General features: G+C 45.6%; 1 protein-coding gene across 3 annotated transcripts in view; it reads right to left on the bottom strand.

Moving 5' to 3' along the window:
* Positions 1 to 20,111, bottom strand: part of LOC146203873 (alcohol dehydrogenase class-3-like) — a 74,003-nt gene that overhangs the window by 45,868 nt on the left and 8,024 nt on the right. For all 3 annotated transcript variants that reach the window (XM_084588946.1, XM_084588945.1, XM_084588947.1), the window contains exons 4-7: positions 18,598 to 18,685; positions 18,162 to 18,294; positions 12,723 to 12,939; positions 9,633 to 9,763 (exon numbers count right to left, since the gene is read on the bottom strand). In XM_084588946.1, coding sequence (XP_084445072.1) covers positions 9,633 to 9,763; positions 12,723 to 12,939; positions 18,162 to 18,294; positions 18,598 to 18,685 — 569 coding nt within the window. The remainder of the gene's footprint in view (positions 1 to 9,632; positions 9,764 to 12,722; positions 12,940 to 18,161; positions 18,295 to 18,597; positions 18,686 to 20,111) is intronic.

Raw genomic sequence — 20,111 nt, 5'->3', positions numbered from 1 at the left:
GACGTCACTTATGAGGTGGTGCCAGACGGGGTGTCGACCTCGAAGCGACGCCAGCAACAAGCCGACGTCGTCCACGTTGCACGCATGAAGCCGTACAACTCGGACTGACCTTGACCCCCTACTCCCTTTTATGCTCATCGGGACGATGCTTCCTGAGGAGGGGGGCAAATGCCGCATAGAAGACGACGCCAAAGATGATGACTGGGCCCCACAAGCGCGAGCCTGGAAGAGAAGGAAGTTGGAGCACAAGACTCGTCCAGGTTGATTTATTAAACCCGTCCTATCTGTGGGTCCTCCTTGGCGTTCAATCGAGACGTGACAATATCTTCCAGCACTTTCACGTACGGCTCGTCTACACCCTGATTTCGCAATGCCTGCATGACCGCTGAGGTTTCTACAGAGTCAAATGCTTTTTCGTAATCAATTAATGCTCTGTATAAGGGCTCGTTATATTCCGAGCATTTTTCTATCACCCGGTTGATGGTATGAATATGATTGATAGTAGAGTACCCTTTCCGAAAACCTGGGCCGGCTTGCAGAATAAAGTCCGAGCTAAGTCCAGACTTAAAAGGTGTCTTTAGCAAGACCAGACTTCTTTAAGACTGCTCGGGTTCCGAACGCTTCGGTTCGGCTCGTGTTCACCAGAGTGGCTTCCCTGAACGCCCTCAGCAACCACTTGGGGCATTTTACCTCGTTACACAATCTTAAGCCGCAAAAAGCAATGGCATGAATTTTACGCAGCACAAGTATGACGGAATGTTTACATCTTAGAGCGGGGACAGGGTCTGCGCATCCCTGTATTTCTCCAATTTCTCTACTTAGGTAACTGGCATCCTTGTGTCTTAACCAAGACGGCACTAGAGTCGTAACCGTGCAAGCGACTTATTCAGGTCAGGGCTGAAGCCCAGTCTCGACTCCAGTCTTAAGCGGCCATGCTAGCAGCCTATCCTTTAGACTCAGTTAAGTCTGGACTTGGCTAAGGCAGTCTTAAGATCGTTTTGTGCAAGCGGGCCCTGCTTGATCCTTTACTTGGTTGCAGATTAAGGTTGTCCCGATTCTATTAAGAGATTTCCTTGGTAAATAATTTACATGCAACAGACAGTAAGCTGATTGGTCTATAATTCTTCAAGTCCTTAGCGTCCCCTTTCTTATGAATTAAGATAATGTTTGCGCTCTTCCATTATTCTGGTACCGTCGATGACACCAGGCACAGCGTATACAGGGTGGCCAGTTTTTGTAGCACGATATCCCCCCCTTCCTTCAACAAATCTATACTTATCTAATCCTCTCCAGCAGTTTTCCCCCTTTTCATAGTTTCTAATGCTTTCTTAACTTTGTCCTTCGTCACTGGCGGAATGTCTGACTGCATGTCCCTACCGCCAATCGCATTATTGTCCTGACTACTTTGCCTACTGTACAGATCAGTATAAACATCTGATTTTTGCATATGCCCAATTTCTTCGCCGCTTTAAAGCTTCCCCTGTTCTTCACAGCATGCTCAATTTTCTCCACGTTATACTTCCTTATATCGGCTACTTTACGCTTACTGATTAGCTTTGATACCTCTGCCAGTTCTATCTGGTCTGTTGGGTTTGAAGCTTTCATAATTTGACATTTCTAAATCAAATCTTTCGTCTCCTTGGACAGCTTACCGGTACCCTCTCTAACTATCCTACCGCCTACTTCTACAGCACACTCAGTAATAATATCTCTGAAATTATTGTTCATTGCTTCTAGGCTAATGTCATCATCCTCGGTTAGAGCTGAATATCTATTCTATATCGAGATCCTGAACTCTACTGCCCTCCCCCTCACCGCTAATTCGGTGATGCACTTCTTTTTTAGTAATCTGTTTCGTTCCCTCTTCAGATTTAGACTAATTAGAGACCTTACCATCCTGTGATCACTGCATCACACTTTCCCGATTACCTCTCCATCCTGCATAATGGTGGGGTTAGAACGCAGTATGGGCCCTGCCGGGGTGGCGCAGTGGTTACGGCGCTTGACTACTGTTCCCAAGGACGCGGGATCGAATCCTGGCCTCGGCGGCCGCTTTTCGATGGAGGCGAAAAGCAAGGCACCCATGTGCTGTGCGATGTCAGTGCACGTTAAAGAACCCCAGGTGGTCGAAATTTCCGGAGTCCTGCACTACGGCGTCTCTCATAACCAGAGTCGCTTTGGGACGTTAAACCCCACAACCCAACCCAGAACACAGTATGAAGTAAGTTCATTTTTAGTCTCCCCCGTTAGGGCTTTTCCATGTCCACTTCCGGTTCTTCCGTTTGTTGAAGAAGGTATTCATGTATCTTAAAGAGGTACAGACAACATATTACAAGGTTGTGCAAAGCTTGTCACGCGCTTCCTTTATGTTTGAAGATCATCGCAGCCAAGTAATAAATTCAAGAAAGGCGTAGAAAATATTTAAATTCTTTTTTAAAGCTTGTGGAAATGCTCACTATTGCATTCCAGGCCCATTGCTAGCGCATCGACTGCGACATAGGTTCACTGAAAAAACAATAATCAAGTATTTGTGACGTCATTGCACAGTGTTCTGACGTAAGAGACTATGCTGCCGGTAAGCTTGTTTCGGCTGTTCTATTGCACCCGTAGCGTTTTAGCAGTTCTAACACACGGACAGGACGGCGGCTCACTGTCACCAAAATTATGCTAGGAATGGGTCAGCGACTCAATGCTGCAATAAAGGTTAGGCTCCAGTCACCACTTTACTATAGGAAGCGTATCTCATAATAAAATAAGCTCGATACAATGTGTGTATGACGTCTGTCCTCAATCGGCCGAATTTTCTCCACAAGTAGCGCCGACGACTGTTTCGGTCCACTTGCAGCAATGCACGGAGCACCGGGGTCAAACCGGCACTTCGTGACAATTGTACGCACGTTCTGCGATGTAAGCAATTGTCAATTTCTGTTGACTGTTGCCAAAACTATACCCGATGAACGTTTTCATTCACTAAAATTCGTGAGTTTTGTCTCAACAATCATCACATTCGCACACATGAAGCAGCGCTCAAAACGGCACACCGAAGTGGTGCCTCGACCAGTGCGATTCAAACTATATACTCGCGAGCATTTACGCGTGTGCCTTCATGGTCAAAACCTTTCCAGCCTTTTCATTTTTCCTAGCCACTCGCATAGCGTAGTAATTTAGGCAAAATTGTAGCGAAGCGAGCGGCCGACATCGGCACTGCTACAAGCAGCAAGTTGTCTGAGAGCGAGTTAGCAACAGCTGTTTGCAGGTGGCAACGGCATATTTCTGAATATTTTGCGCTGGCACAGCGTGACAGGATCGCCAAAACGGCGCAAGCACCATATTTACGGACATAGTTGGGGCTCTCCCATGAAAACATATGGTGGAATCACATTGTAAACAGAACAGACGAGTTTTTGGCCCATGTGACATTTCAATATTATGTCTTCTGTTTTTTGACGTCCAGTAAAAACCTGGCAACTACGAACTGAAAATGAAACTGCTGCATACTAATAATACGATAAAAAATTATGTAATGTGTTTCTGGGCTTCTAACACCATACTCTATGCTTATAGAATCACTACGCACTATTTACAGCACAAAAATACAGCACAGAATTTTGGTGTTCCTACCCTTTTAAGTTATTGCGCTCTGTAAACTTAACTAGTAACTCCCCTCTGCTATTCCTAGAACCAATGCCATTGTCACTCACTGCCTGGTCTCTTGCCTGCTTTTTCCCTACCTTGGAATTGGAGTCTCGCATTAGTACAGTATACTGCGTCTTTCCTTTCTGCATTGCCAATTTTACACCTTCATAGAAGCATTCAACTGCCTGGTCATCATGACTACATGTAGGTGTGTAGCCCTGTACAATCTTTAGTTTATACCGCTCATTAAGCTTAACTATGATGCCTGCCACCCTCTCATTATTGCTATAGAATTCCTCTATATTACTAGCTAGTACAGTCGAACCCGGATATATCGAACTCGAAGGGGATCGCAAAATAGTTCGATATACAGAAATCGGCTTGTGACGCACTTACGATGCAAAAAAAACGATATCGTATTTGTCGCGTAATCAACCCACTCGCATAATGAACCCACCCTCCACTTTTGCACCGAGAATTTGAAAAAAAAAAAAAAAAAAAAAAAAAAAAAAAAAAAAAAAAAAAAAAGAAATGCGTTAAGGCCAACTCACTCACATGCAAGCGATTGAGCGATTTCTGCGACGAACGGCAGCGACAGAGCGAAAAATTTCAAACTTGTTGGAAATGCGTTCTTCTCGCTGCTCGAGTCCCGGCAGCTCAAAACAAAGTTTCTGTGCGGCGGCGGCAGAAATCGCGAGCGTTTTCGCTTGCATGTCAATGGCGCACGTCACTCTGTTTCGGTCGTCTCATCCACAGCTCATTTCTTGGCAGCGTGCCAAGATGCTGCGCAGCGATAACGTTGGGGCGCGTTTATCTTTTAAGAGCTCCTGCGGTGGCAGGGAGCGAACTAACTTGGCAGAGCGCCTGTGATGGCTTGATTGCACAAGCCTGGTTCGATTTATCACGTAGCGCTTGGGGCGGGCGTCATGATCGCAGCAGCTGACCGCGTGCTTTCATTGATTCATACATGCAAGGATAAACGACTCCCGCCAAAAAAAAAACAACAAAAAAACCTGCCGCTTCTTAACGTCCGAACAGCACAACGATAAGAAAAAATAACTTGCAAAAAAAACAGAGCTGCTGCTTTTTAACGACCGCAGGCGCCATAGTCATGTCAGCCGCCTGGCAACACACGCTGGAGAAAGCGTCCGACACCTGTCTGAAAATGGGCTGAGCTGGCTTGGCGCATGCGTAGCGCGTGCTGAAGGAGAGATAGCTGGGCAAAAGGATGGGCACACCCACGCACATGGCTTGCAAACGTCATGTGTTGGCACACGGGAAACGATAACTGCAGATGCGAGTGCCTTTGGGGAATGGGCGGGGCGCTGCCCAGACCAGCCGTCGCCGAACTGTCCCCTCTCATTCCTTCCGTGCGTGGCTTGAAAACGTCACACGTAAACGGCCAAGGGTGATGCGATCGTCTTTGGGGAAAGCGCACTTTCCAGTGCGGGGTGCAGAGTTCGATATATCGAACGACCGGTGAAATTGAGTTCGATATACGACGCGGCTTTCCTATTCTTTAACATGAGATTGTCAAGGGGATATTCCGTGAGTTCGATATAACCAAAATTCGATATATCTGGGTTCGATATAACCAGGTTCGACTGTATATCCTTAGTGACAAGCAAACCTACTCCTAGTTCTCGCCTCTCCGGTAAACCTCGATAACACAGTTCATGGCCGTCCTTCAGTACAGTATACAGTGAAATCTCATTGATACGATTCGGCTAAATACGCTTTTCGGCATAATACGTTTTTTTTTTCGTTCCCGGCCGATGCCCTATAGAGGTAATGCATTTTTGTATGGCTAATATGATCGTATTTCCACGTCGGTTTGGATAATACGATCGTGGAAACGTCTTCCGTAAATCTCGCGCAGTTTCGATTTTCGCGCCAGGAGGCAGCAAAAGTGTCCTAGCGGGATCTGACAGTAGCTGCAGTGGTCGTAACTCCCCTAGCGCTCGTGGCCGATTTTCGATGTTGGACATGACCTTTGCTAGACACGTGTAGGAATCACATCTCTCCAACTATGATGATGACATCAGAGCCAGTCCTTTGCAGAGGGTGGGCAGAGCTACTGAAATTATCGCATCGAGCGAAACTACAGGCACGGCGGACTGAACATGCGACGACATGCGCTTCGTATGCTCGAGGATTGGCCTGGCTCGGCTCGGCTCGAGTCCGGCCGTGCCTCAGCACAGCGTCTGCAGCAGTGTGGCGGCCTCTGGGAGCCATTTTCCCAAGCTCGCACAACAAAAGCGCCGAAGCGCACCGAAGGTTTTTAGCGCCATCTATCCTAAGACATAGTAATCACGGTAAAATCACGTGACCAAGAAGCAGTGATTGGCGCATGCATTGACGATGCTGTAGGCTTTGTTGGCTTTGTGTTTGCCATTTCTCGTTGCCATTTTGGTTTTCCGAGCGTTCAGCTTGCACTTCGCACTTATCGTTTTTGTTTTGGTGCCGCGTTTCACCCGTGCGCTTCACCATGTCTAGGAAGCGTAAAGCGTTATCGCTGAAAGAAAAACTTGATATTCTCGTAAAAGTCGACGACAATCCGCAGAAGAAACGTGTCGACCTGGCACGCGAACTTTGTTTGCCTGTCTCCACGCTGAACACGATCGTCGGCAAGCGAGAAGAAATTCGGAAAAACATTCAAGTCTTCGGCGCCGGCGTGAAGCAAACAAGGGGCGCCCAGCATGGCAAGATGGAAGAGGTTCTACTGGCGTGGTTCAGGGAAGTAAAGGCGGCGGGCGTGAACGTGGACGGGACAGTTGTTCGCGAGAAAGCTGATGAGATTGCACTCTCGTTGGGCATTGAAGATTTTAAAGCTTCGGGCGGGTGGCTCTATCGTTTTAAAACACGACATGGCCTGTCGTATAAAACCGTTTCCGGCGAAGGGAAGTCTGCCGACCAAGATCAGGTCTCCAACTGGCTTTCGACTCTGCCGGCGGTGATTGCTCAATACCAGCCAAGGGACGTGTTCAACGCAGATGAAGCTGGGTTGTTTATCAACCTCCAGCCCGAGAAGAGTCTCAGTATGAAAGGTGAGACGTGTCAAGGTGGAAAAAAAAGCAAAGAAAGAGTCACCGTATTGTTGTGCAGCAATGCTGATGGAACCGAGAAGCTCAAGCCTACCGTCATTGGCAAGTTCTGGAAGCCACGCTGCTTCTCGCGTAACCCACGCCTTCCTGTCGTTTACAAAGCGAATAGGAAGGCATGGATGACCGGAGCTCTTTTCACAGAGTTCCTCACCCATCTGGATGCCCGGATGCGTGCCGAGAACCGTAGAATTCTTCTATTTCTCGACAATTGTGCCGCGCACCCTGTCGATACTTTGTGGTTGCAAAACGTCAGAGTAATTTTCCTGCCGCCCAACTGCACCAGCCACTTGCAGCCCCTAGATGCAGGAATCATTAGAAACGTGAAATTTCACTTTAGGAGCTTGTTGGTCAGACGCTTTTTGGCCAAGATTGACCGGAAAGATGCCAGCTTGAAGGTGGATCTTGATGCCATTCATTTTATAGCGATGTCATGGGATCGCGTCAAACCCGACACCATCGCCAACTGCTTCAAGAAGTGTGGCTTTTTTTGTGCATCTGGCGATACGGAGGAACATGGAGCTGACAGCGCAGAGATTGACATCCCGGACTGGGGTGACCTCGATGCTGGCGTGTCTCCGGAAGAGTTTGTATCGGCGGACGACCAACTGGCGACATGCGAATTGCGCACCGTCCAAGACATCATTGCAGATGTTACCGCTGAAGAGGAGAGCGACGACGATGACAACCAAGACGCCGGAGATTGCAGCGGTGATCGTCGGCCATTAAATACTGACGGTGCACTCCAAGCTTTGGACGGGCTTCGTGGCTTTGTCGCGTCTGCGGAGCTGAGTGAGGAAACTGCTACTCGTTTCTACGAGTTCCAAAAAAGCTTTCTTCAGGACCTCGAAAAGCAAAAAGTGCAACGCAAAGTGACGGATTATTTTAACGTGCTTTAATAAAAGCAAGTTCTGTGCCAAGTATGTATTATTCGCGATCTTTTGGAGTCCGTTTTGGATAATACGATTTTCGGATAATACGCTTTTATTGTCGGAGCCCGTGGGAATCGTATCAACGAGATTCTACTGTATGCCTCATTCAGTTTCCTAACCTCCCTAAGCTCTATGATATCCCATTTCATACCCTCTAGTTCCTCTCACAGCACTGCTATACTAGCCTTACTAGCTAGGGTTCTAGCATTAAACGTTGCCAAGGTCAGTTTCCAATAGCGACCTCTCCAGCGAAGCCAGAAATTCTTAGCAATCCCCCGCTGCGTCACAGGTCTGACTGCCGCCCATGGTCAGTTGCTCCGCGACTGAGAGCAGAGGTTTTCTAGAAACAATCATGGGAGGTTGTGGCCAATTACTGGACCAGGGTGGCCAACTCCTGCTCTGATGAGGGAGTGCGTTACTGGAGGTGGTTCACCGGCATCAGGCCGCACTTGTAACCTGTTTATGCATTTCCATTGACATGCGGATTTTTTTTTCTTTAATCCGGTGAAGAGTTACGCAGCACCGGGATTCAAACCACGGTCTTGTATGAGAGGCGGATGCTCTACCTGTACACCACCGCAGGCGATGCCATAGACCTACACGAGTGTTTTGCGGGAGCCTGGCGACCCAAATTATGTGATTTTGCAAATTAATGAAAGTCAAATTAATGATGTTTTACTGCAAACATCAAATGATTACAGTGAAAGCTTGTTAATTCGAACCTCGACAATTCGAATTTTCGGATAATTCGAACTACACTACTTGGTCCGGTTAAGCTCCACAGAGATCTGTATACAAAAAAGCCTGTTAATTCAAACGCGATTCAGTTCCGCTACGGATAATTCGTACTATGCGATGCCGCGTCTGGGCGGCTTGGCACAAATCCCGTGGCAAAAAAAAAATAAACACCTATGCAATAGGGAGACATAATTAGAGGCTACGCACGTCCGAAACGGGGACAAAAGATGGAACCAGGTAAAATCATGAAAGAGTGGGTAAAATCTAAATGGCGCCATGACCGGCGCGGTGGCCGGCGGCGTTGGAGGGAGGGGACGGCGGCTGTGGCTGTCTGCTCTCTTCCGCGCAATCTCCGAAGCTCGCAACTGAATACTCAATTCCAGCCCTGTTAATTTAGAAATAAGAATAAGTACTGTTGGCGCGGTCCCAGCCAACGCCCATGAAAGGCTATGATCTGGGACGGGCACTACGGGTTATTTTTTCTTTCTTTTTTCGACAGCCATCCAACCTTCCACCCATCAGTCGTCAATGGAAGCACGCAGTCAGCCACAATCATGACGCCGGCTTTTCGCATCGTTCGCTTCAAAAGGCGTTAGCTGCTATCGTGCGTTCCAATGATTTCAGTGGCAGTAGACGGCGCCTGCCCCAGTCGCTCATACCATGATAAAGTGAACTTAATGAAAAGAGGCTTGCACAACCGGACAAGCACTGGCACATTGCCAAGTTCGCTTCCCCTCCCCCCTGCTGAAGCTAATGTCAAAAGGTAAACACGCATTATTGGCATTATTATTGTGCAGCATCTTGGCACAATGCCAAGAAATGTTGTGGACTGTGACGGCTCGAAACGGGAGGACGCGCTTACTACTGACGCCCTTTTTTTTTTTCTCTCTCAAATTTTTAGTCCAAATCAGGGCTGGATGGGTTCATGATGCGAGTGGGTTCATTACAAGACTAAATATGATACATTTACCGTAATGCAACCATAATGCAAGTGGTTATTGTCAGTTTTTTCGAGGCTATTAAATAATTCGAACATTGGACAATTCAAACTTTTCCCCGGCCTCGTGAAGTTGGAATTCACGAGCTTTTACTGTACTATTTTTATAGCTGCCCATAATACCAGAAAGCAAAAACATTAATAACACAAAACAAAAAAAAAACAAAAAGACCGATGCTGTTTTATGTGGCAGTATTCAAAAACAAGCCAGCTATGCCATGCTCTCACCATGGTCTCGACGTTGCCAATGCACTCAAAGGTAAAGTCCAGGCCACCATCTGTTTTTTCAATTAGGTACTGGGTAATTGGCACAGTCAGTTTCCTTGGGTTGATGAGCTCCGTACAACCAAACTCCTTAGCTGTAACAAAAAGGAATACCACACATTACATTCATGCTTCACTTTAAAGGTACAGCTTGTGGGCTAATTTCAGGCTAGGACACAAAAGCACTGAAGCAATTATAAATACAAAGTTTAATGAAAACATTTTGACTTGCATGTTGTACAAAACTTCATATACCCAGGATCAGGAAGCCTAACTCAAACATACTGGCAATTAATAACATGTTAGTTTCTTCAAGGCCACCTTCCTCACAGTCCCATTTCCTTTTTCATCTGAGACATGAGTCCGGACTCACATTTATATCAGGATCTGAGTTATGAGTGAGTCCGGACTCGCATTCAGATTATGACCCGAGTCTTGCAGAGTCCGACATAGAAAGTTCCTATGAAATCAAATGAATTCTTGCTCAGAGGTTGAAGAATCATTATCTGAAGTGATCGAGTGAGTAATGGGCACAAGTCGCTAATTTCCTGTGTAATTTTAATAATGAATAAGCTTCTTGGTGAGCTGATGATGTAGAGCCCTTTCGCTGTTTTTTGTTACGCAATTATTTTGACTGTGGCGATTAATGCAGGTTAATCGAACATTTGTTCTCATTGACGTGTTGTATTGCGGTGGCTATAGTATAGTTCTTCCTTTGCTGTTTATTTACTTCGGAATATCTCGCAAATGATTTCATGGGTTAGCTGCTCATTGGTGCACAGTGATGCGAACGAGCCAGGCTAGCCGTGCATAGCTAATAATATCAGGCTAAGTTCGAAGAGACCATTGTGTAACCACATTTTTAATGTTCTTTCTTATTGCGAAAGAAATCACAGACTTACCACCACAGACCAAGAATCTTGTCTGATATTTCTTTTTGTGTGTCATTGCTCTAATTGGGTAGTCTGTTTGAGGAGGTCACAAATATGTGGCTACATACGTGAGTAATTTAAACACATTCCAGTATAGCTGAAATTTTGCTTCAGTCGATTTGGTCCAGAACCTGTCCAACATAATCCACCTACGGCAACCACGATGGTGACCTCCAGGGCCGCCTTATATTTTGTCAACCCACCACCGAAATTTGATCTGTCCAATTTATTATGACCATGGCGAACAAGATGGTGACCTCCAAATTTGACCAGGCCCACTCTCAAATTTGGTCCCCTCACCTCAGTAGATTGACCTGAGCCGATTTCGGACCAAAATCAACGTTCAACATAATTCGATTACGGCGAACACGATGGTCTCCAAATTTTGGTTTGGGTAACACACGATTTATCAACTCTCAAAATTTGATTTTGGTCAATTTACATCAAAAGCGATCAGTTCCTAATTGCATTGACTATCTTCGACACTATGGTTACCTATAAAGTTGGGCATGACCATTTCCAGAAATTGGCCCAGGCCGCCTCCGAAGTTTCACCTTTATAATTGGTATCCAACCATTGACTGTGCCCGACAAAACAGCAACCACCAAATCGGCCATAGCCACATAAAAAATTTGGGCCGTGCTATAGCTAAAAAAGACCAAGCTTTCGTACTATAATCAGCTTAAGAGATAATCCCTACCATATTTCTTCCTTTTCCTGTAACCTTTCAACTCATTCATTACTGAAGAAAACAGTCTAATCATGTAATGTTAAACATTTTTTTCTATTTCTCGCGCTTTTCTCTGTACTGCCTTCCGCCTACCTATACAAACTTTAGGACCGTCACTCGTTTCTTGTCGAGAGTGGAAATGAGTGAGTCTATCACGAGTGAGTTCCGAAGAGTCGAAATGAGTGAGCCCAGATGAGCCTGAGTTCAGATGAATCTCAGTTCAGATGAGTCGTGAGTCGAAGTGAGTGAGCGCAGATGAGTCGTGAGTCAAAAATGTGTCGATATGAGTGAGTTCAGACGAGTCATGAGTTGAAATGAGTGAGTCCATGATGAGTCTGAGTTCAGATAAGTCGTGAGTCGAAGTGAGTGAGTGCAGATGAGTTGCGAGTCAAAAATAATTGAATCGAGATGAGTGAGAAGCTCAGATTAGTTATGAGGCTGAGTGAGCCGAGTAAATCGTCATCATGCGCGAGTTTGAGTTCATGAGTGTGAGTGAGTCCGGGCCATGAGTCCGAGTGAGCCCGCAGATAGACCAAATTTTTCTGAGTGAGCCTGAGTGAGCACACGCGATTTTGCCAACCTATACTCTGCAGACAGCTAGCATTGTCCCATCGACCGCCGTGATAATTTTGAAAGACCGAGACAAGGTTATCAAACTGATGTTTTTGTGCATGAACAAAGTCTACTTTCATCGCTCGGTGCAATCACATACCCGATGGGGTGTTGCGTAGAGGAAGGTGTACGTGTTGTAGTGGTGTAATGCAGCGTGCAGTTGTGTGTGCTGCACACAGCAGAAGAAAATAACTATTTTCTTTAAATTAACTAGCTTTGAAGTTAGTGCAACGTCCTCATTTAAAATTTTGCTTGTCTACACACGTGCCTACTGCCAAGGTACCTTATTTTCATACAGCGTTTTGACCACTGGCTTACAACCGCAGCATTTTTATTACAACAATCTTTCAAAATAACAAACAATTTTTTTGCAGTCCCGCGTGATTCGTTATACCGACATTTGACTGTATATGCATGGATCAGACATAGTGAGCATCTGCACGTTCTTTTGTTCTTCCCTTAAACCAGACTAGGAAAACAAGCTTCACTCACGAAAAAAGCCAAAATGGAAGTTTTGTACCCCAAAGCCTTCTGCGATTGGTTGCCTTAGGAACTGCTTCCAGGAGACAAGCGAAGTTTTCTAAAAACTCAGAACCTAAGCGAAATGACGAGCGGCAATGCTTTGGCAGCCCTCAGCCCACCCACGACAGCCGCAAGTTGTCGCCTCATGCAGTTAGCGCTTAAGCGTCCCCTTAATACTTTTTTCAGTAGACGAAAACTGTTTGCCAAGACAAAATTTTGGCACCAAAAATTTATCTGGCAGCTCTGTAGGAAGTGCACCTTTAGGAAACTTGTCTTCATTGATGTCTATCCCAATAATGGTCTGAGCACCACATTCCTTGGCACCCATGGCAACTGCCAGGCCAACTGCACCCAATCCCCAGATGGCTATTGTGCTGTCTTTTGTGATGCGAGCAACATTGAGTGCAGCACCATATCCTGTTGACACAGCACATCCCAGCAAGCATACTTTGTCCAGAGGTGCGGCAGGATCAACCTGCATGCAATGAAAAGCAGAAGAAAAAAAACAAGTAAGCTTGGTCTATGTATACCCCTCTATAACATGGAGTGCAGCAGGATGCCATCAGAAGTAATAGCTCAAAATCTGCAGGGGGACACACAAAATATTTAGCAGTTTTTTTTTTCTATGTTGCTTCTCTCCTCAAGAGGGCAGGCAGTAGAGAGAAGTGTTCGTAAGACTACTAAGAGAAGCGTCACTGGCAGCGGCACAGTGCACAGTTTAATATATCGAATGCTCTCCTGAATTGGAATTTGATGAACACAAACACTGCTTTACTTTTGCATGCAATTTTCAATAATAATAATAATAATAATAATAATAATAATAATAATAATAATAATAATAATAATAATAATAATTTGTTCACAGGAAGGGAAAGGCGCAGTATCTGTCACAATTGTTTCTGTGGACACCTGAACCGTGCCGTACGGGAAGGGAGGAAGGTGGGAGTGAAAGTGGAAAGAGAGAAAGAGGAGCTGTAGTGGAGGGCCACGGATTAATTTCGACTACCTGGGGTCTTTAACGTGCGCTGACATCGCACAGCACACAGACGCCTCTTCATTTCGCCTCCATCGAAACGCAGCCGCTGAGGTCGGGATCGAACCCGGGTACTCCAATACAGTAGTCAGCGTCTTACTTTCAAGGTGAATGACATTTCGAAGCAATAATTGACCTTGTGGTAGAGCATCCGCCTCGCATTCGGGAGGTACGGAGTTCGATACCCAGTACCGCCGGGTACCCACCGGTTTCCAATGGGTACAAGATTTCCCCCGGCCTGATGCTCGGCTCTTCTGGGGTGAAATGCTTGGGAAAAGGGGCCATGAACCAAACATGTTGGTTCAAGGAAAAAAAAAGGGCCACATAATGGGCTGTTGCCGCGCAAGGCGGACTTATTGTTGTCCGATGCGATGGCCTTGTGGTAGAGCATCCGCCTCGCATTCGGGAGGTACCGGGTTCGATCCCTGGTGCCGCCGGTTACCCACCGGTTTTTCAATGGGTACAAGCTTTCCTCCGGCCTGGTGCTCGGCTCTTCTGGGGTGAAAGGCTTGGAAAAAGGGTCACATAATGGACTTATTGTCCATTATGTTGTCCAGCTGATCATGGATTTATATCCATGATCAGCTGCATTTGACTATGACCGCAGTGCCAATAACCTTTGGTGAAAATGCTAGCGCCATTCATGTGAAGCATCTGCAAGTTGCCATCCTTCAAAAGCCAGGCCCACCAGCCACCTTCCATGTGCACTCTCTAGCAAGGGAGCGGCCCATGCATTCACCACCACCCTTCGATACGCTACCCCACACCATCCCTACTCACATGCGCCATGCAGGAATGTATATGCCACACCAACCCATCTACCTTCGCCCATGAGAAGAAGCCCACTGCAACAGCAGACCAAAAGAAGTGAAGCCAAAATCAAATTCAAAAACATGGTGGGAAAGCCAGCTACGCTCAAAAAGACTCTACCAACAGCCACCCCCCTATCCCCAATCTAGGAGGCTGCTCACCCGTCCAATGTCAACTCACTCCCACTAACGTTTGCCCACCTTCACCCAGCAGCAAAATTCCGTCAAAAGTGTGAAGTCTGAGAGCTTATAGTAAAAGTATCGAAGTAGTAATCAGGGGTAATCCAACTGAGCTCGCTCACATAAGGTTTCATGATGAACTTGCCTTTTTTTGCTGTATAGACTTCAAAGCATGTTTTCAACATTCCAGTTAAACATCATCCTTCACTATTAAAACTACACATTACAACATCGCAAAGTGATGTGAAGGATGACAAGTCTGCCCAGAATTAGTGGAAAATTCCTAAAGCATTACAAGGCCATGAGTGGTGACAGAAGTGAACAAAGTCCCAGAACTGTTTCAGGATTACTTTGCAATAAGTAGCAGTGCACCTAGCTTACACTGCTCCAACAAGCAACTCACTAGCTAAGAATGATGGAAGAGAAGGTAGCATGTGTTAAACACAAGTTTAAATGAGCGCAAGTTGAACCTAAATATAACGAATTCGGTAAAATCTGCAGTTTCCTTTGTAAAATTGAAATTTTGCAACATTGAAATTTGTCTTCTAGAATGCGGAGAACCCTCCAGAACATTTCCCACACCATTCAAGGGGAAAGCCTTTAAGTGCGGTTGAAATGGGCCTTCTGCGGGTGATGGGGACGACGCGCCCATATAGTTTTCGTTTCACCATCATCATTGCTTTTTAGAGCTGCGAGTCTCTGATCACTACTACACCAGACGGCGCAGCAGATGGCGCGCTCCACTACCAACCACTTTTACATAGGCCATGTGCTCTTACCTGCCATCGGGCAGCGCCCACCTTCACATGCGCACTCAGGTGCACGCTTTGGTACACACCCAGACCAACCGTCTGAGCTTGTGGTATAATTTTTCCTCAGGTTCGGCTCCAGCCAGCAACCAAATTTCAACCAAATTTCGCTACAGTAAACCTTCGTTAACACGAACTCACATATCTCGAAAAATCGGTTAAGTTGAAAATTTTCCACACCGCGTTTTCATCGCCCATAGGTGCTATGTATTAGCTCCCGTTTATCTCTAAGCATTTTTCGGGCGTAATGCGGATATCTCGAAATTTTGACTGGAAAGACCGAATGCAAAAGTCATTACTGAAAGGTGATTGGGGCACCCAGCGAGCGCTTTGTTCTTATACTATGTGCCGAACGCAGTCACGTTCGAAGAGCGGACACAGCCAGTTTTCACCTTGGGAGCAGTCACGTGAGCGCCGATCGCACGCGGGGGCTGATGAGTCTTATTGGGCGTGGTTTGGTCAGCTGCCCTCCGCACGTGCATACCGGCAAGAGTGATTGAGTGATTTTGTGGTTTTGTTTCATCACGCAGCGTTGACTGATTTTTGTTTTGCATGTGGTGTCCGCAACAAAGTTGAATGCAGCGGCGGCGACCAACGGCTTATGCGACGCATTTAGCAGCTCGAGGACGCTTTTGTTGGGCCGAATGCCAACGTGAAGCGGGCAGGCATTACCCAGTTCTTCCTTCAAAAATTATAAAGTTGAGTTTTTCCTGAGAATTCTTTTCAGTTTATTACAAAAGCTCCCTTTGTGCAGTGGAGTGTCGACGGACGTGACAGGCCGAGGGCCGCCAAAGCATTTTTCGCTCGTCGCTGTCACGCTCAGCTTCTATGTTTGTAGAAAATTTCGCATATCACCCAGAAGCAGCTCGCTAGGCAGCCAATCGCAGAAGGCTTTGGGCTACTCAATTTCCGTCCTGCTTTTTTTTTTTTTTTTGCACCCGAGCGAAGTTCGTTTTCCTAATCCGGTTTCATCGAAGACCCTGCAGACGCTCACTTCGTCTCATCCGTGCATCCGTGCATATATGAGCGCATCGAGACAATTCAGTAAAAGCTCGGTAGGATAGTAAAGGAAAATGAAAGGGCTAGTGTGGCTAGATATTGTTAATTTTTGAAAGGAGCAAGAGGAAGTCGCTGCTTGCATCGCAGTGTAGTAGCGCACCGCTGAGTTGTGACCCCTTTTTTTTTTTTACACGCAATGCGTTACAAAAAAATTAATAAATTTTTTACCGTTTGTCATGTTGTTTAGTGTTAGAAATGGGATATAGCATAATTGTATTCCCTCTGACCGAACGACGAGGCGGCGGTAACAAAGCAACGCTGAAAACATGCCTCTGTCGCAGTTTCGTCGCTCTGTGCGGTGTGCACCAGCAGCAACGACAGGCATTGGCGGCGGCATCGCGCGGCTGATCGCCGGGGACTGTCAACAGAAATTCTTGGCATTTTGTTTAACTCGAAACTCCACTTATCTCGAAATTTTTCCCGGATTTTACAAATTTGAGTTAACGAGGGTTTACTGTACATTGAAAGTGCGGCAAAATTTATTTCATTATACATGTTTACAATGGATGCATAAGTTGTGAAAACCAAATTACTTTGTTACACTGAGGTTTAACTGCGTTCGTTTGCATGATTTTTACAGCACTTTTTATAAGAGACCTTTGCTACCTGCATATCTGCAGGGAAAGTAGAGTGCTGAATGCAAAGATTATAAATGTATCCCAGAGGAAGAGAGATTACGTTGACAACATGCTTAATTATACAGATCTGTTATACTGTTGCAGTTACAAGAACTATCGCTCAATTCAAAGAACATGGAGACTATTTCGTTTGCACATATAGGTCAATAACCTATTAATAACAGCACTAGTGATGTTAACCTTCAACATTCAATGGATGTGTTTACCAATCTGAAACAAATAAAACACCCGACATTTATTGCATGATTCGCTGCACTCCTGCAAGTGGCAATTCTCCTAACCCCACACCCCTTTTTTTGCACATGGAGCAAGTCAGACATGACCTTGGTATCTGCTGGTCACACTAGCCATGTGAAGATGCCATAAAACTATGCGACACAAAGAACGCCGCATATGATTGGCGGCGGCCTTCGGTCTGGATGCACCATTTTCCCTGTGACACGGCTGCAGGCAAGCCAGCGTTCGGTACAGCGCTGACCATGTGGTGAAGCCAACCTAGCTGACCGAATGCTACCACACGGCTGTCACATAGCCTTCGTTCACTCGCCTTGTTACCAAGGTGCTGCAAAACTCAAGTATATCTTAATCTTTGTGAAAAATCACCGTCTCTAACTATGTTCATAACACAATCAGTCATTTAAAGCTAGACAGTGGGTAGTTAGAAAGCACGGCCCATGGTGGCCTCGCTGCTATGTAGACTAAGCCTAGCGGCCCATAGCCAGAGGCCTGCTGCCAGCACACAAGCAGGAGGCATGTCGCTTCACAATGCACGTCCCCACCATTGGTACACGGCACTTTTACTTCTAGGTCACATATTTTACATATCGCATTATCAATATCTTCAAACTATTCTGAGTGTGATATATCAGGGATCAACTGTATACCGCATGCAGTGCAAGAAAATTTTATCAGGCTCGCTGGACCTATGCTGCACCTTGGCGCAATTTCGACAAATTTAATGCTTTTGGCAAATCATGGAGTAGAAAACTGAATTTGAATCAAAACTGCACAACTGACACAGCTGCCCGCCACTGTGAAATAAAATCCACTTGAACAAGCAACAGCAATGTTGTTCCAGCGTGCAATTTTTTTCTAGGTGGTGGGTTACTGAGCAGCGAGGCTTTTACAGATGTGCACAATAGGAGTATACATGCAAACCGACCCACCTTGCAGAGAGAGATTTCAGCAACCACAGTGTATTCAGAAAAGGTGCTGGTGCCCATAAAGTGATAGATGCTCTTTCCCTGGCACGTGAAGCGTGTTGTGCCATCAGGCATCAAACCACGGCCCTGAGTTGCCCTGGGGAAAGAAGACGTGGATGAAAGAAAAAAAAAAGAAGTCGTTCAGATAACAGTTTCCAGGCCCAGAAAATAAAGGTTATTTGAACTCTTCAGGTCAGCTATGGCCTCATTTGTGAGTGAAGTATCAACGTTCAAGCAAACTTTTATGGTCATGCAGTGAGAGCGAAATTGCAAAGGGATCGTTCTGATTTCAGCATCAGCTAACAAGATGCTGCACCTGAAAAACTTTAAAATGGGCTCAGCAACAACTGCAAATTACTTGCAAACAAGGTAAGTGTTCATGCAACAAAATCAAACACACCTTATTTTGGAGCAGAGATTAGTGTTGGGGTGTTTGCAAAATTTGCATTCCTTGCACTGGGGAATATACAGTGGAATCACATGGTCGCCTGAAAGACATAGGAAAGGAATTCGGAAAGTTAATGCTTAACCACAGAGAATAATTAAACAATTGAAAAGAAATGCAAATAAAATAATGAGTTTACTCACACCAGCAGTATTGCAAGCTAAAAAGATTACATAACTACAGTAAATTCTTGTCAATTCAGCCTTCAAGAGACCAGAAAAAAATGTTCCAACTGAAAGGTTGAATTATCAAATGGGCATGAAAAAACTGTGGAAAGTTGTTTGCACCACAGCAATTTCATCTAATGAAGATCTGTATGATGGTTGTCTGCATTTGAGAAGTAACCGAAATGAGAACGACTGTTTTTCCCTATTTCTTCAAGTGCTTTACTTCATGTAAACTGTCTGGAACATTGAAGGTGTGCTCCAGAATTGTGGTCTCCCATAGTCTTTTCGCAGTGCGACGCAGCTGCAGTGGTGCCCTTTCACAAAACAGCCCCATCACGTTTTCAGGATGCTTCACCACACAGTTCACGCAGCAAAGCATTGCGGTGAAGCCTGCAGTATGATGAAATTGCCTGTGACCAGCGCAGTTTCAGCACACTGAAAGCAGCATATAGATGCACGCGAGGGATATATATGTAGGCATTAGAACAGCGTGATGTCATCTTAAGATAAAAACTGCGGCATGCCAAGGAGCATCTGAGACAGTGCGACTGGCCTACACGCGTGCCCGATCGCTGCCCTGAGTTGATGCGAAGTCAAAGAAAGTCAAACCTGTGCAATTAAGCTACATTTCAGAAACCTAAACCTTCCAATTATCATCACTGCTACCGTAACATGCATGAAGAGCGTGAGCATCACTTTGTCATGGTTCAGGAAGGTCTATTTCAGTGATTATGGGCTACACATGTCGAACCTCGACACGATCCCGTCTGATTTGACCGGAGCGAGGTCACACATTGTTTGAATTACCGAGAATCCAAGCACATTGTTCAAATTAACGAGCGTCCGGTGAGACTGTGCTCATAGTTTGAATTCGTAATTTTTGGATTAACGAGAATTAAATTAGCATTTTACTTTGCCAGCAGCTGCAACAGTACACACACAAATAAACTGAGAGATTCTTGAACAAATACTATATCAGTGCCACTTTCCCTCAATTTTGTTATTTGTGAAAATCAAATTTTTCCAAGCAAACTTCATTTGCTTGAACTGCAACAAGTAAACCTGTCCCAAAATATCACAGGGAAACAATGTCAATTTGATGCATTTCATAGTGATAAACCTTTCCTTTCTTCTTTCAGTCTTCCTCTTCCATCATATGCACACATGTACATACATGCACACAAAGGTCCACAGGTAGCAGGGCTGTCAGCATTGGAACTATGCCCATGATTTGATTCATGCTCTCCTATGCTCACATGCTTTAAGTTTGCTTGGTCTGTTCATATTCTAGAACTCCTTTAA

Source organism: Amblyomma maculatum, chromosome 1 (genome assembly GCF_055883805.1).
Source record: "Amblyomma maculatum isolate TAMU_Amacu chromosome 1, ASM5588380v1, whole genome shotgun sequence".
Lineage (NCBI taxonomy): Eukaryota > Metazoa > Arthropoda > Arachnida > Ixodida > Ixodidae > Amblyomma > Amblyomma maculatum.
Note: the sequence above shows the minus strand (reverse complement) of the source record. Positions and strands in the feature narration are given on the sequence as shown.